The sequence below is a fragment of the Notolabrus celidotus genome, chromosome 11 (genome assembly GCF_009762535.1).
Source record: "Notolabrus celidotus isolate fNotCel1 chromosome 11, fNotCel1.pri, whole genome shotgun sequence".
Taxonomy (NCBI): Eukaryota; Metazoa; Chordata; class Actinopteri; order Labriformes; family Labridae; genus Notolabrus; species Notolabrus celidotus.
The window spans coordinates 28,308,455-28,323,587 of NC_048282.1; the positions used below are offsets into that span (position 1 = coordinate 28,308,455).

The 15,133-nt window shown below is 40.1% G+C and overlaps 2 protein-coding genes across 6 annotated transcripts; both read left to right on the forward strand.

Annotated features, from left to right (window-relative positions):
* The first annotated feature begins 681 nt into the window (after positions 1-681).
* Positions 682-3,437, forward strand: LOC117821899 (uncharacterized protein At5g50100, chloroplastic-like). 2 transcript variants are annotated; one of them, XM_034696454.1, is made up of 4 exons: positions 688-796; positions 1,061-1,167; positions 2,302-2,490; positions 2,868-3,437. In XM_034696454.1, exons 1-4 carry the CDS (start codon positions 745-747, stop codon positions 3,060-3,062), a joined length of 543 nt encoding a protein of 180 aa, XP_034552345.1. In that variant the 5' UTR covers positions 688-744; the 3' UTR covers positions 3,063-3,437. The 2 variants fall into 2 exon arrangements, with proteins under 2 accessions (XP_034552346.1, XP_034552345.1); XM_034696455.1 differs by having other exon boundaries at positions 682-1,167.
* A 3,207-nt stretch (positions 3,438-6,644) lies between these two features.
* On the forward strand, positions 6,645-14,761 carry LOC117821061 (calcium-independent phospholipase A2-gamma-like). 4 transcript variants are annotated; one of them, XM_034695081.1, is made up of 10 exons: positions 6,650-6,735; positions 7,412-7,682; positions 9,088-10,593; positions 10,780-10,932; positions 11,020-11,177; positions 11,265-11,359; positions 11,466-11,637; positions 11,738-11,795; positions 11,885-12,079; positions 13,130-14,761. In XM_034695081.1, exons 3-10 carry the CDS (start codon positions 9,184-9,186, stop codon positions 13,586-13,588), a joined length of 2,700 nt encoding a protein of 899 aa, XP_034550972.1. In that variant the 5' UTR covers positions 6,650-6,735; positions 7,412-7,682; positions 9,088-9,183; the 3' UTR covers positions 13,589-14,761. The 4 variants fall into 4 exon arrangements, with proteins under 4 accessions (XP_034550973.1, XP_034550972.1, XP_034550974.1 ...); XM_034695083.1 differs by having other exon boundaries at positions 7,412-7,664; XM_034695082.1 differs by lacking the exon at positions 7,412-7,682 and having other exon boundaries at positions 6,645-6,735.
* Positions 14,762-15,133: the final 372 nt, after the last annotated feature.

Consider the following 15,133-nt stretch of genomic DNA (forward strand, 5'->3'; position numbering starts at 1 on the left):
CGGGAAGACAGAAGCATGTTTTGAACACTTACTTTAAAAAATTCTTCTTGTTTGTGGTTTTTTAAGTGTGGAGCACGTTCTCCTAAAAAAAATAAGAGGGGACTTTAGCATGGCCTGCATTTGGTCCATACCATTCCTGCATTGTCTGTCACACTCCATCATCTCTTCTCGTACTGACTCACTGACTGCCGATGACATTATAATGCATATTACATTATATTATATAATTATCTTTGCTATATTATATTATGTTATATTACATTCTAATTATTTACTGCAATTCACTGGCATATTATATACCCATATTTATTTATTACAGTGCTTCATGTGTCATTACCAACCATAATCACACCATGTCAACCTGTCACTACTGAAACATTTTTAATACTGCCTTTAATTACTGCTATTTAATCTAAATTCCATTTTTAACATTGTATATATCTAGATTGTATTTTCATCTTTATATATCTATTTTTATTTTATTTTATTTTATTTTATTTTATTTCATTTTATTTCACTTAATTTTACTTATTGTAACTTCTTCTTGACTGTACTTATGTCTGGGTTGCTGTAACAACTGAATTTCCCCCCCGGGGGATCAATAAAGTAATATCTTATCTTATCTTATTTTATGAAGTAAAAAACAACAGAGTGAGACCTCTCTTTTCAGCTGAGAGAACCACGCCCCCTTCCGTCACATCCCCCGGACAGCCGATGTTATGAAATTGTCGCTCCACCGTTTGCATGGGTTTAACTCTCTCTTGTAAAATATACGAACGTTTTAACCCAGATAAATGTAAAGTAAAACGTAAATAAGTCAGTCTATTATTTACTTTGAACGCTATCAGTGTACGATCTGCATCTGTTACTAAACTGCTTGCGTAACACGAGGTGTTGGCTGGCTATGTAAGCTGGGACACCAACATCAGGCACTGAGGAGTGAAGACCTCACTTTGCTTTAAAGCTGTCTTACAAGTTGGCTCTTGAATAACACGTTTTTCTGTAGTGAGTTGAAGGTATTTGCTGATGTTCTCCAACGCACGACCATGTGTTGTCTCAGGTTTGGCCAGATTGTCCACTTGTGTAAACTCAAGGGCATTAAGGGTGACACCTGCCATCTGTAGACATCAGCATCGGACCTACAGCTCCGAGTCTGCAGGTGTCAAGGTAAGCTTTCCTGCATGTTATTATAGTAAGTATACAATGTAGTAGTATCTAAATATGCTCGTACAGTCTGTGTTCAAATGTTCAATCAAAGACTTTGCACTACGAAGAGCCATCACTCTGTTGTTAGTTTTGCGAACAGAGTAGTACATAATGTTCAGCATACAATTAATTTAGATGCCAATGGTCCTGACCAGTTGACAAGTCCCAATTCTGTATATTACTTCTCCTTGTGCCTTCTTTCTCAGACAGCTCCCAAGGTAGGTGTTTACCAGGTGGCATACTTTACATTGACACCAGTGGTTAAACAAGTTCCCCCAGTTTAACATTAAAGAAAATATCAAATTTATATCAAAAGCATTCACCTTTTTAAAACCTCTGAGTCGTGATCACCAGACTTCAGCTGAGCAGGAACAATGAAATTAAATATGGTCAAAATCCTGTAGAAGCTTTTACATATCCCAAACGACGCCATAGATATTAAAAGTGACAGCAAGCCGTTTGTCATATCTGCCCCAAGTGGGCGATTACATTAGACCAATCAGTCAAGCTTTGCATAATGAAGTTATTTTAAGCTGTAATGATAATGATCAGCAAAAATGCCTGAGGCTGCTCATAAATATGACTCAAGGCAGAACAAATATGAGGTATTAAGAAGTGTTAGTGGGTCAAAAGTGTGACTATAAGCATAATTATGACTCACTATTTCAGTTTTCACTTAGGTCTCATTTAGATCCAAGTACTCGTATTTGAATTTGACTTAATATGCTTTTTTATAAGTCAAGCATGCCTTTTTATCTTTCATCTTTGTATCTTGATGGAAATTGGTAACCACAATCAGCACTTCACAAACAGTCAAAAATCATTGTTAAAATTATAGGATTATAAAGGGTTTGAATTTTCATTTACTTACATTATTTATCATTCATTTTGGCATTTCCTTGATTTTCTCATTTCCTGGTACCCCTGGCACTCCTTTCTGCGGAACTGAAGCTGAGAACGCTATGATAACATTATTTTCTACAATGGTTGTTCATACTAGTCTCAACATTGTTTATTATCACATCTTAACTTCTGTCATCAGTCATTATGCTCTTGTGTAGTTAGATGCATGAGTGGTTGTGTGCTCTGTTTCAGGTGCTGTATGATGGGCTGTGTCCCATTTGTGTGACCGAGATCAGGTTCCTCCAGTTTTTGCAGAGAAGCAAGCCAGGAGAAGTTGATTTTATCGACATCTCCCTGCCAGGATATGATGGAGAGAAACACAAGGGTGTCAGCTATGAGATGGCCATGGACGAGATGCATGTGATTGACGAGAAGCAGGAGGTAAAGTTTCATGACATAAATGTAACCAGGACTGTAAAGTATTGTTGGTCTGGGCCACTGGTTGCCTAGCGGTCTAAGCGCCCCACATACAGAGGCTACAGTCCTCGTCGCAGGGGTCACCGGTTCGATTCCCAGCCGTGACCATTTCCTGCATGTCTTCTCCGTTCTCCACTCCCCACGCTTCCTTTCTCTCTCCAGCTGTCCTATAAAATAAAGGCAAAAAGCACCAACAATATAACTTTAAATAAAAAATATATATAATATATATATATATATATATATGTATTGTTGGTCAAAATTACATTTTTAAAGACTGCACGTTAGCCTACAAGTATTGTTATGAACGGTCAGTGAACTGTGTGTGTGTGTTTTGTCAGGTGCACCGTGGAATCCCAGCCTTTGCAGTCATGTACGGCGCAGTGGGACTCGGCTGGTTGGGCCGCCTCATGATGTGGCCTCCTGTGAGACCGTTTATGGACAAATCCTACGCAATCTTTGCCAAAAATCGTTTAAAGTGGACCGGACGAGGGGACGAGTGCACCACAGGACGCTGTGAAAAGAAAGCAAACTGACTCTTTATTGCAGAAAAACAGTACGTTTAATACGTTACTCAACTATGAAGAAGAACAACATAATGGTTTGTCCTGTTAAAATACCAGTTTGTTATAAACTGGAAAAGTTCCTGGACTGTTTCCAGCAGAAGGGCAGAATTAAGTGTCTGCTTGAATGTGTATTCTTTGAGGCATCATTTTAATGCAGAACCCCTTTCCTTTTAAGACTATCCAGACTATCCAAAAAAGACATGAATGAACTGACTTGAAGTACCAGAAGAAAATCTCAATCTTTTTTCTGCACTTCACCGTAAATGGCCCAAAATACTAAACATTCATGCTCAAGAATGGCTGTCAAATGACCTTCCAAATAAAAGACGTAAAAAGCAAAAGGTATTTTACAGCTTATTTCTTTAAATTCAGATATTTTTTTTATTTTTAATGGGTGCTATGACTTATTCTTGTATTCATAAAGACCACTGGGCTTTGTATGATTTAGTTTAGATGTTCTTTCAACAACACTGACAAGATGACATTGTGGACGTAAGAAACTATCTACTCAAATATAAAAGAATAAAATACGGCTGTGAAAAAATATATTTTTAAAATAGCAATTGCTCACATGGTTAACTCAGGATTATTTACAAATGAATTGCACTTTACAAAAAAATTCTCATCTAAATGTACCCGGCAGGGATATTTTTCAAGTTTTTAATGCTCCTCTCAGCACTGTAGGTGACAAATATAGATAGATAGATTGATAGATAGATAGATAGATAGATAGATAGATCTTTATTTGTCCTTAATTAGGAGATTTGTTGCCACCGTCTGTACAGGAATACATGTATGAACACAATAAACAATAAACATCCACCCAGCCTCACAGCAATGGTGCACCTCATCCCACATATATACACACCGGACACATATGAACACACTGGACACATATAAAACACACCGCACACATTACAGTGGCATTCTATTTAGCAGTGCAATGGCCGATGGGACGAAGCTTCTGCCAAACCGGGCTCGCCTACAGTATGGGGATCTGTATCTGCGACCAGAGGGGAGTAGTGTGAAGACTGAGTAGAGGGGGTGTTGGGGGTCCAGTGTTATAGTTCGTGCTCTGCGTATGATGGCTCTGTTGTTGAGGTCAGACAGGTTGGGTGTGGGGAGGCGGATGATTTTGGTGGCAGTGTTTGTGGTGCGTATGAGTTCGTTTTTGTTGGAGACAGTTAGCATGTTGTAGCAGCAGGGGAAACAGTAGAGGAGAATGGGTTGGATGATGCTTTGGTACAGTAACAGTAGAAGGTGGGGGGCGACAGAAAGTGCTTTGAGTTTTCGGATGGCAGAGAGTCTTTGTTGGCAGTACATTATGAGTACATTATGCTTGTTTTTTTTTTTATTTGAATTTGAATATTTTCTTTGAAAATCTTGGCATCAGTTGTTTTGATGATGTTTTTGAAGTTCATTAGAAAAGTTTAACAGCTTGTTATTGCAAATGCAATATCTACTTTTTACAAATATCTCCTTCAAAAATCTGTTGTTCACCTTTCTCTCCGAATGTGAGTTTTCATTTTATTGACGTGACATAGAACACATCGGGATGGTGTTTTATTTAACTTCACTTTGTTGTCATTTTTCCGACCAGACCATGAACATATCCTAATGTAACCTTACTTCACCTCTATCCTGCCTTTTTTTTAACACACATTTCTATATTGGATTATTCTTTTTGATTTTTCGGAGTTGCTACAAAGTTTGGGTGCAAAGCCAGGGCTGCACTGAGTGGAGGAGGAGGAGGATGACTTTCCCACAGCAGCAGTTGATGAGAATTGATAACATGAAGACAGACGAAGGCATTGCATTTAGTACAGTGGCCCTGAAGAGCAAAACACAACATTTCAGGAAACACTACATAACAACATTAAAAAAAAAAACACATTTCATTTTCTTTGTTCCCTTCAGAAGCAAAACTTTCTCTTTTCTCATGTTTTTTCGTTCATAAGCTAAAATTTCTTTTTTTGGGCTTCCAATGGAAGCTGGAAATGAAACACTTTCCTCACAGTGTGGTTGTACTATGCTTTTAAACTACCACAGCAAAATGGTGGAATGAAAAGTCCCCCCAAAAAAGCATGCACTGCCAAGCAGCTCTGTGGGGTAGTGGACAGAGCTGCTACCTTTCAGTCTGATGGTTCTGGGTTTAAGACCAGTGTAGGGAAAGTATAAGGTTGAGGCAGGAGTAGTGGAAGAGGGAGGAGGAAGGGACAGTAGAAGGAAAAGGCAGGGAAGACCAAAAGCAATAAGAAAAACAAATTAATGAAAATCACCATAATTAGGGGAAAAAGCAATGAGAACACACACACACACACACACACACACACACACACACAAACACACACACAAGAGAGGGTCACACTCAGAAAAATAGTGCAATAATCGTGTGTCTAAAAAAAAAGTGACGTGAAAAGGAATTTGCTGTGACTTGTTTTTAACATGTTAACTGATAGCCCTTGTATAAAACCTATCCATAAGAAAACCACTTAACAGCAAAGGTCTAAGAGTATAGCTTTACTTCAATCATTTGACAAATGGTTGGTACAGAATAGATCACTTAAGGAATAAAGTCCATTCCCTGTCTCACACTGTCTCAGATTGAAGCTCATTCAAAAGCCGATTGAGAATAAAACTGTCAGGGAGCTGCCACTAGATGTCATTCTAAGGCTGAAATAATATCAGCTGTGAAGGTGAAATTGCTCCTTGGGAGTATCTTTTTTTGGGGGCGGCCTTTAAATCTGAAGAGAAAATGATCAGATGACATGTCATCTCTTTCTTTGAGAGGCTAACAGAGGATAAATCATGAGTCTGTTACATATATCTTCCAAAGGAACTGTGTGAAAACACTATTTTGACACTAAAGGGAACTGAAGACCTGAATTTTACAATATTTTCTATTTCAGTTACTCTTATTGGGTCATTTTTTGAACAGACAGATCCAGACCCTTGATGATTTTTAATCTGACACAGAGCCCTGAAGCTGTGGACATGTTTCACTAACAATACAGAACACCTTGTGCTTGCTGTAGGTCTTACTTTAGGGCATAAGGACAGTGATATTTACAAAACATGCTCTGTGATTCAAGGCAGAGACATTTTAGTTGAATCCACATACTTTAAATAACATCCTGCTTCTCCTTTCCTCAATCAAAACGACAAAGGTGTACTTCAGATTTCAGCCTGAAAACTGTCAGGGGACTTATTTTGTGCAGAGTAAGAATACAATTACCACAAAGTGTTAACACATGAGAGTAACAGGTTTTGTGAAAAGGAAAAGGAGTAATTACTGGGTGTAGACAAATATATTGCAGTCATCTGACCTTCAATTAAACACAAGGTATTGTGTAAGTGCTCTGTTAAGAAGCCTATCCTATTGTGCCCTCATCCATATATTTATGTTCTACTGATAAATCACACAACCAACCACATGGCCTCTGGCATCCTCTAACACCCAAGCATGGACACAGCTGGGGATAAATGGGTGGTGAGAGCCAGTACATCACCAGGGTTATCGATTGGGCACTTCCATTTAGTTAGTCCCACCCTAAGCAGTCTGTTTGGACCAGGACTCACTCACCAGAGTAGGATTAGGCAGTACGCCCTCCCTCCCCCATTTTCATTGAAGGGAAGAGAGAAGGTAAGAAGAAAGAACAATGAGATGAGGCTGAAGAGAGATGTTAGAAGGAAGACAGGGAAGGTGAGGAGTCTGTTTGGGCCAGAGCTCACCCCCACCAGGTGAGGCTGTACGCTGTAGCTCCCCCATTGGATAATTAACTTCCACAGCTATATTCCTGCTAGATAAGAAGCCATTTAAATGTACACAATTCCTTGTATTGAAGTAAATTTATGTGTGCAATAATGTATTTTGTAATGATGATAGCTTTATAAAAAAGACAAACAACAATACCCATTTTATAAAATGCCAGAACAGACAAAAAAGTTATTTGTTTTGTTACCTTCCCGGTAAAATTGTTTAACCCAAACAATATAAACCCAGCCAGTATTTCCTCTGTGCCACATATTTACCAAGTATTTCTACTTGAAGTTGTAGATTATAATCCAGAGCATGAGCACATTATGTTATGTACAGATGCTCATGTATCACTGTATACGTGTGTTTGTTTTGATCACTTGTACCTTGTGGAAACTGTGCACAGCTTCCAAGAATTACAAAGCTGGTGACCAGTTAGACGACTCCATCTGGTTTGAGGGGAGGTGTGTGTGTGCATGTTTGTCTTGCACTATGACGTGAGAAGCAGCTAACTTCAGCTCACTCAGACCCTTAAGTTATCACCCCCCTCCTCCAATTTCAGACATGTGCTTCCAGTCTGGCACTCTGCAGTGGCAGCACATGACTTAAAGGCTGTGTGGTCTTACAAAGCATTGGTCATGCCTGACCACCTCCCAGCCCAGCTCAACCAATGAGATTAAAGCACAACAGGAAAGAAGGGTCTGAGTTAAGAATCAAAACACAACAGAAATAGTACTTCTGACAGTTGTCAAAAGAAGGGTTCGGGTTTTGAGGAACAGACATTTCACTGAAGAAGAATTGTGAAGGCAGAAGAAGTAGGTGATTTGTTCCAGGTAAATCTTCAGTGAGTGTTTTCATTAGACATTGTGTGTCAAGGTTAGAGTAGCTCTAAGCTTCTTTAGTTCATGACCTTCCCCCACTTAAGTAGGAAACAGCTCTGGTAGATGTTTGACTATTGCATACACAGGTTTGTTGCTTTCTATCTCTGAAGTGTTCATGAGGGTTCTATATTTTACTTAGTCGCACAGTACAGGATATGAGAGCAACTAAGGTCAAAGCTGACAGTACTCTCAAATATCCAGAATACATTGCAGACATACCTGTCAGTTCACAGAACATACAGCTATTAGCACTGGTGCATTAACTCTGTGGTTTCACATTATGCATGAAGACACAACATCAAACTTATTAATGAAAGGCGTTGCTGAACATAATGTCTGTACTCAATCAGCTCAGCTTGGACTCTCTATTGTTAGTTACCTGTGTACAGAGGTGACAATATGCATCTGTTCTGAACAGACATGCAGCACAGATATTAATAACCAAACGGACCTGATTCTTGTACACGTTTACCTTTCACTTTGTGTCCTTATGGCTTTGCAAGGTGAGACATTATTTTGTGTACAAGTTAGTGTATTGTACCAAAACAGATTTATGTTGTATGTTTTAGCCATGCTTGCCTCTCTGGAGGAGACAAAGTTGGTCCACCAGTTTGCTCCAGACTGGCATAACGCAACAGCTATTGGATGGGTGGTCATGCAGTTTCTTTGAGACAGTCACTGTCCTCAGATGATAGACTCGGGTGACAGTTGACAAATTCAAATTGATCTGCAACATCATTGCAACTTTTGCATGGATAATTAGGAAATTCTATGTATTCTACGCCACTCTAAGATTATGGCTAATGACTTCATATTTTACGGGTTAACCTTTTCAGTTATAGAATAAAATAACACTGCATCTACTTGACTGGTTGGAATAACATTCAGACAGACATTTGTGTTTTTCCTAAATGATGTATCCCACACTGACCGTAATGGTTTCTGACCTCTCCTCAAGTGCCACCAGAAGGTTGACAGTGTTGGATGTTGCTTTTTTAAATCTATGGGTGACTTTGCCCATAAGTATTAATGCTCCTCATGCGTAAACATTTGATACCCAACCTTTTTAACTGATACCAGGTCAAATTTTCAATTATTTTAGTAACTGGTTAGCATTAACATACACAAACAACATTTCTTTTAGCCTCTGCTATACATTGCTAAGTGATAATAAACAGATGTTAATTGTAAACATGCTAAATTTCATTCATGGTAATACTTTCACTGCTTTGAGCATTTAAGCATGGTGTTAGCAATTAGCCAGCAGCACTACTGTGCCAAAACACATCACCTGTTGGCTAGCATGGATGTAGCCCCTTTGTTCTGTTCTAATGTATTGTTTTTTGTGTCTTCCTAGATCCCGGTTTAAGATGCTGCTACAGTCTAAATCAGTGCAACTAAAAGAGTGATGTTTGTATTTTGATTGATTACTGCTCTCGACATCAGGTCAAACATGGGTCGCTACCTCAGCACCAACTCCTGTGCGAGTTCTGTGAACAAGACTTTGAGATCATACTGCAAAATTAGGTACCTAATGATCCTTCTCAGAAAGTACCCTCGGCTGGCAAAAGCACCGCTCTGCTTAGACCTGCACAGATATTCACAGGTTTCAACTCCTCATCCTTTCAGGTTTACAAGAAAAGGAACTTCAAATGGTTTTACTCACAGTGATATAGGCTCTACATCTTACCTTTTTGTCAGGGATAATACGAAGGGAGTGAAACATCTCCAAATTGTGCGTTTTTACTCGTCCTCCAATAGGAATACATTCAAAGCTGAGGCTCCAATTGGAATTTTTGAGGAGTCTGAAAACAGCTATAATCTGAGTTCACTGGGAGGACGCCTTGGTCAGTCATTTAATCGATTGTCCAGCCACATTAACTATTATTTTAAGAGCAAGGAAGTTGTACCTTTAGCTGGAAATGTTAGTCTCATGGACACAACCCAAGGTTATGTTGGCAGGTCACAGAGACGAAGTCAAAGCTATTGGGCAACCAGAGAGCGCAAAAAAACAGAGGGCAAAGAGACAACAGAAACCTTGAAAAGCAAGAAGGAACATGAGGGCTCTGGAGCGAATCCTCCAGCACAGAGCTATTCTGGACTGCAACTATTTCACATCAGCTCTTTGGCGACAACATTTGGTGAAAGCTACAGCTATGTCGCTAATCACATCAACTCAGCCTTCTCTCTGGGTTTTGCAAAAGTCAAAGCGCAAGAGACTTTGAACACCATATCGTCCACCAAAGGGACAAGCAGAAGGATAAAGAAGAGAAAAGTATCAAACACTGGAATCATAAACTCTAATGAAGCTGAAATCTCTCAAGTAGAATTGGATGCAGATAAATCAGCAGTGGAACCGAGTAATACGGGCCACCGTCAATTTGCAACACATATCAATAAATACTTTGGTGCTAAGGTTGAAGATCCAAATAAGAGAGAACCGCTTCCAGTGGAAAGAAATAGCCCTTACAAAGAACACCGCCCAACACAACCCAACTCACAAACTAAAAGCACAGCGTCACTACCCAAGAAGGAAGAACCTACCGCACCTGTAAGTGGAGGCCTTTTCCACAGCAGCAGCAACGCCACAACCTTTGGGGAGAACTTCTTCCAAATGTCCGGTCACATCAACCAGTATTTCAAGGGTGAAGGTGAATTGGAGGAGGACATTGATAGAGATGTCGTAGTACAGATGAACCAGAGATCTGCTACCTCAGAGAGATTGGGGACTCTAACTTTTATGGAATGCCTTCGCCACCCAACAAGTGCCATCCCTAACCTGCTGGGTGCTTATCTAAACCCAATGGCTCAGGCTAAGCCCAAACCTGCCATGACTTCACCAGAGAGAATACTGAACAAAAAGGTGAGTCAAAGTTAGAAGTTAGTGACAACACACTGATAAAGAATATGAGAAACTGAAAATGGGAGAACAAAGTGTTGTTAGCATAAAAAGCTACACAGTTTGTTCTTTGTAGCATTAGCTTCAAATCTAACAAGACTGTACTGTTTTGGAGATGTTTGTGAGTAATTTCTGGTTGTATATTTTCAGTTTTTCCTGAGTCAGAGGCAGGCCGAGGAAATTACTCGACGGTTGATCGGCAGTCTGGCACAGGCTTCATCTCCTGAGGCTCTGACCGCCTGCGTAGACGCACTCAACGAACACCTCATCCGTTACCCATCATGCAAAGCTGTTATGTGGCAGGTTTGTCATGGATTAACAAACACATGCACAAGGTTTTGTTGACTCATTTAACCTTCAGTGAGTTCCTAAGAATGTCTCTTTTCCTAGGAGAAAAGTGCAGTCACGTTGTTGAGAAAGCGAAGAACCTACAGAGACAACCCGGAGCTTCAGAACACTTTAAGAGAAACCTTGGCGCTGATCGGGTATCTGGATCCGGTGAAAGGTCGAGGCATTAGAGTGCTCTCCATTGATGGTGGTGGTACAAGGTAAAACCCAGGGTGATGTTCGGGCAGTTTGTATTTTTGTTAATATTTCTTCTTCATTTCATTGGTATTTTTCTTGGTCTTTTCCAGAGGGGTGGTTCCCCTGCAGGTGTTAAAGATACTGGAAGCAGAAACAGGCAAAAAGATCCACCAGCTGTTTGACTACATTTGTGGAGTGAGCACAGGTGAGAAGCAACAGAGCACCATGCAACTTTGAATAACTCTGATGTGCTCTTTTTCTGCTCTCTGAATCAACAATGTTGTGTGTCTCTGCATGTGTGTTCACTAAAGGTGCCGTTCTGGCCTTCATGCTTGGTCTGGCCCACTTTTCCTTGGAGGAGTGCGCTGATATGTACCGTCGATTTGGGTCTGAGGTTTTTCGGCAGAACCCGCTGGTTGGCACCGTGAAGATGGGTTGGAGTCATTCTTACTATAATACAGAGACCTGGGAGACAATACTACAGTAAGCTTAGGGTAGATTAAACACTCAATATGTGAATAAGTGAGCAGTACAATCATTAGAAACCTGATCTGAAAGAACGTTCTGTTTTTATTGTATTCAGAGAGAAGCTGGGGCACAGAGTACTCATTACAACTGCCAGAGATGAGTTGAGTCCAAAGGTAACAATACCTCTGTTGGCCTTTGTAAGGTTTGCGTTCAATACATTTTTTGTAAAACTTTACATAGAGGATTGTTTATGTCTGCACAGGTTTCTGCAGTCAGTGCGGTTGTAAACTGGGGCACGAGTCCAAAGGCCTTTGTCTTCCGCAACTACAACCACAAACCAGGGTCTCTGAGTCGCTATGCAGGAGCCTCAGGCTGCGAGATGTGGCAGGCAGTGCGAGCATCATCTGCTGCACCAGGATACTTCCAGGAGTTTACCTTACAAAGTGACATTCACCAGGTAGGAACCACAGACTGCAGCTATTACCTGCATTTGATTTTAAAGGCTGTAGGGGGAGACTGCAATAACAAGAGCTAAGTATGTTTAGAACTAGATGATTAAATAGTTTCAGCTGTCAGTTGATTTCTTACATCTGTGAACATTTTTTTGCTACAAATTAAGATTTTTAATGTTACCAGACGTCATATTTAAAAGTCAAAGTCAACTTTATTTATATAGCACATTTAAAAAACAACCGCAGTTGGCCAAAGTGCTGTAGAAGCTTAAAAAACACAATCAATAAAAACAAATAGTAAGGGGCGCTGGTGGCCTAGCGGTCTAAGCGCCCCACATACAGAGGCTACAGTCCACGTCGCAGGGGTCGCCGGTTCGATACCCGACGGGTTGCACATTTCCTGAATGTCTCCCCCCACTCTCTACTCCCCACATTAAAAACACAATAGATAACACAAGAAAAAAGCCACAATAAATAAAAACAAAAAAAATAAAATGTAGGATGCCTCGCTCAATAGTAAAAGTATGGTTCAGTAGAAGTGATGATAAAGTAGTGTATGCTTAAGTAGTGGCTACCTGTGTTTATTTTTTTTTTTTTGCAAACTTGTTGACCTTTGAACCAAAATATGGACACAGTATCATGTCTTCCTCCTGTTTTCAAAACATGGTGACTTATTAGTCCAGAAAAGAAGAGATAGCAAGATAACAATTCAGAAATTGAGGCCTCAATACAGCAGTCAACACATTTCTTTGTGGCTATACTCGCTCTTTTTATACTGTGTGTATATATTTAAAAAAGACATGCTGAAAAAAACCATTATATTCAACTTTATAGAAAGCCTAATATAGGAATGTGAAAAAGTGGAGATAAAACTATCAAACTGTCCCATTTGTCCGTGACCTTCCCCATCCCCTGAACATTCTCATAGCAATAGTATAAAATGCATTTAAATCAAGAGATTTGAGAGAGATTAGTAGTAAATATTTTAAGTTTACACATTTTTTAGACTATTAAAAATGGTAACCTTTTAGATTTATTTATGTCTACTTTTGTAGGATGGAGGAATCATCCTGAACAACCCCTGTGCCTTGGCGGTCCATGAGAGCCGTCTTTTGTGGCCCAACCAGCCCTTCCAGTGTGTGCTGTCCCTCGGCACTGGCCGCTTTGACAATGTTAAGAGAGGACCTGCCACCTCCACAAGCTGGAGGGCCAAAATCAGCAACCTGATCAGCAGTGCCACTGACACAGAAGGGGTCCACACCCTTTTGGATGACCTGCTGGCTCAAGACGTGTACTTTCGCTTTAACCCAATGTTGAGCGCTTTGGTATCTCTGGATGAGAGCCGGCCGAGGGCTCTGGACCAGCTGCAGAGGGACACCCAGAGCTACCTGGAGAGAAACCGGCCCAAACTAGCCCGGCTGTGTTTAGTGTTAGGGGCAGAGCGGTCAGCTGTTAGCAGGACTAACGACTGGATAAGTGAGAGGGCCTGGGAGATGAAGCAGAGATGGGTTTGAGTTGGTTTATTATAAGGTTGAAACACAGGTGTATAAATGTACGAGCTATGGAGAAAAGGAAAGAAAGCCATTGACAGTACAACAATTCTGCACAAAATACTCAATCCATTAGTGCAGGACCGGATTTTGGTACTGGAAGTGTTCTGGTTTGCATTTGTAGTTGTGGTACCATCCAGGGGAACAAAAGAGGGGGATCGCAATCTACTGTAACACAATCTTGGAACTTATCAATCGCCATGTACTAGTGATGTAGCTTTAGTTTAATATCTTCAAACAAATGTCTGCAAGTAGGCTCAACTAGTAATCTGATGTCTTGTTCCAATTTCATTTTTGCTTCTCAAGTTGCTCGTCAAACTGTAAACGAATGCAGTGAACGGAAGTCATAGCAGAAGTCCTTTATTGCTAATAAGTAGTTTCGCCGCAAGCCTTGAAATGTTTCCCATTGATCCGAGAGGCTGAATTCTGACTTTTTTTCTCAGAATTCTGACTCCGATTCTTCTATTTATTTTTTGTTACTTGCCTAACTTACAAAAAAAAGTTCAGTAGCCCTAATCCTCTTCTGATCTAAACTGTTATCAGACGATAGCTGATTGCTTTTGGAATTGTTTGGACCGTCATCAGACTCCCTGAACTCTGTGGTCACTCTTGTCTTGGTTGGAAATGGTTGTCTTACTGTCCCCAAATCTACATTCATACTCCACAGAAGATGAACCCACTTATATTACTTGACCCCCGCCCCTAATCTCAATCACTAGGATGACATTTGTAATTTGGAGTTTAATATATTGTCTACTATCGTATCACTCCCCCTGACACTTGTTGCCAACATTCACACTCCTCTGAGGATGAACTGTAATAAAAGTGATCTCTTTATTCATTAACACTTGTTGCATCATCAAGCTATAATCTAAATCCCTCTAATTCTTACCTTCAAAACTTGACATCAAATCATCCTCAACTACCTACTGTGTTTGGTGCCTCAATTATATTGAGCATGGTGTTTGATGACTTCCTGATACTGGTGCACAAAATGAATACGCACATTAATGAAGAAAGCACTTTGATATATTTTATTTATAGAAAAGTCTCATGTAACATGCACATGTGAAACTAACTGTGTTAGTAAGTTATTAGTCACTTTATTTGTTTTAAATAAACTGGTATATATGATGAGTCTTTCTTTTCATTCACATTTTTTTTCCTTTCCTAAGCTTCCTAAATCAACAGTTACATCAGCCTGTTCCCGTTAAGTGATGTAAGTCTTTATCAATGAAGAAGAAATCATCCAATCACTTGAATGTGATGGGTTAAATCCCCCCCATGTGTCTGGAAGCTGTGCCTTCCCTGTCCACAATAGACTGACTTTGTTCCAGACAGAAAGGCTTTGTGTGAGAGAGCGTGTGTGTGTTCGTGCCAGCCAGAGTGAAGATACAAGGTCAGTAACCCACCCACAATCTAACACACCAAATATCAACAGCTCACACGAAAAAATACTGATATCATTTGATCTCTTTAACACGCTGGTGTTAGTTAATGTGAGATAGA

Excerpts from the sequence above, each read along its gene's own strand:
- LOC117821899 (XM_034696454.1), top strand. The coding sequence starts at position 745 with ATGGGTTTAACTCTCTCTTGTAAAATATACGAACGTTTTAACCCAGAT. Across the intron at positions 1,168-2,301 it reads CCGAGTCTGCAGGTGTCAAG|GTGCTGTATGATGGGCTGTG; the intron begins GTAAGCTTTCCT and ends GCTCTGTTTCAG. Across the intron at positions 2,491-2,867 it reads TGATTGACGAGAAGCAGGAG|GTGCACCGTGGAATCCCAGC; the intron begins GTAAAGTTTCAT and ends GTGTTTTGTCAG.
- LOC117821061 (XM_034695082.1), top strand. The coding sequence starts at position 9,184 with ATGGGTCGCTACCTCAGCACCAACTCCTGTGCGAGTTCTGTGAACAAG. Across the intron at positions 10,933-11,019 it reads GCAAAGCTGTTATGTGGCAG|GAGAAAAGTGCAGTCACGTT; the intron begins GTTTGTCATGGA and ends CTCTTTTCCTAG. Across the intron at positions 11,360-11,465 it reads CATTTGTGGAGTGAGCACAG|GTGCCGTTCTGGCCTTCATG; the intron begins GTGAGAAGCAAC and ends TGTTCACTAAAG.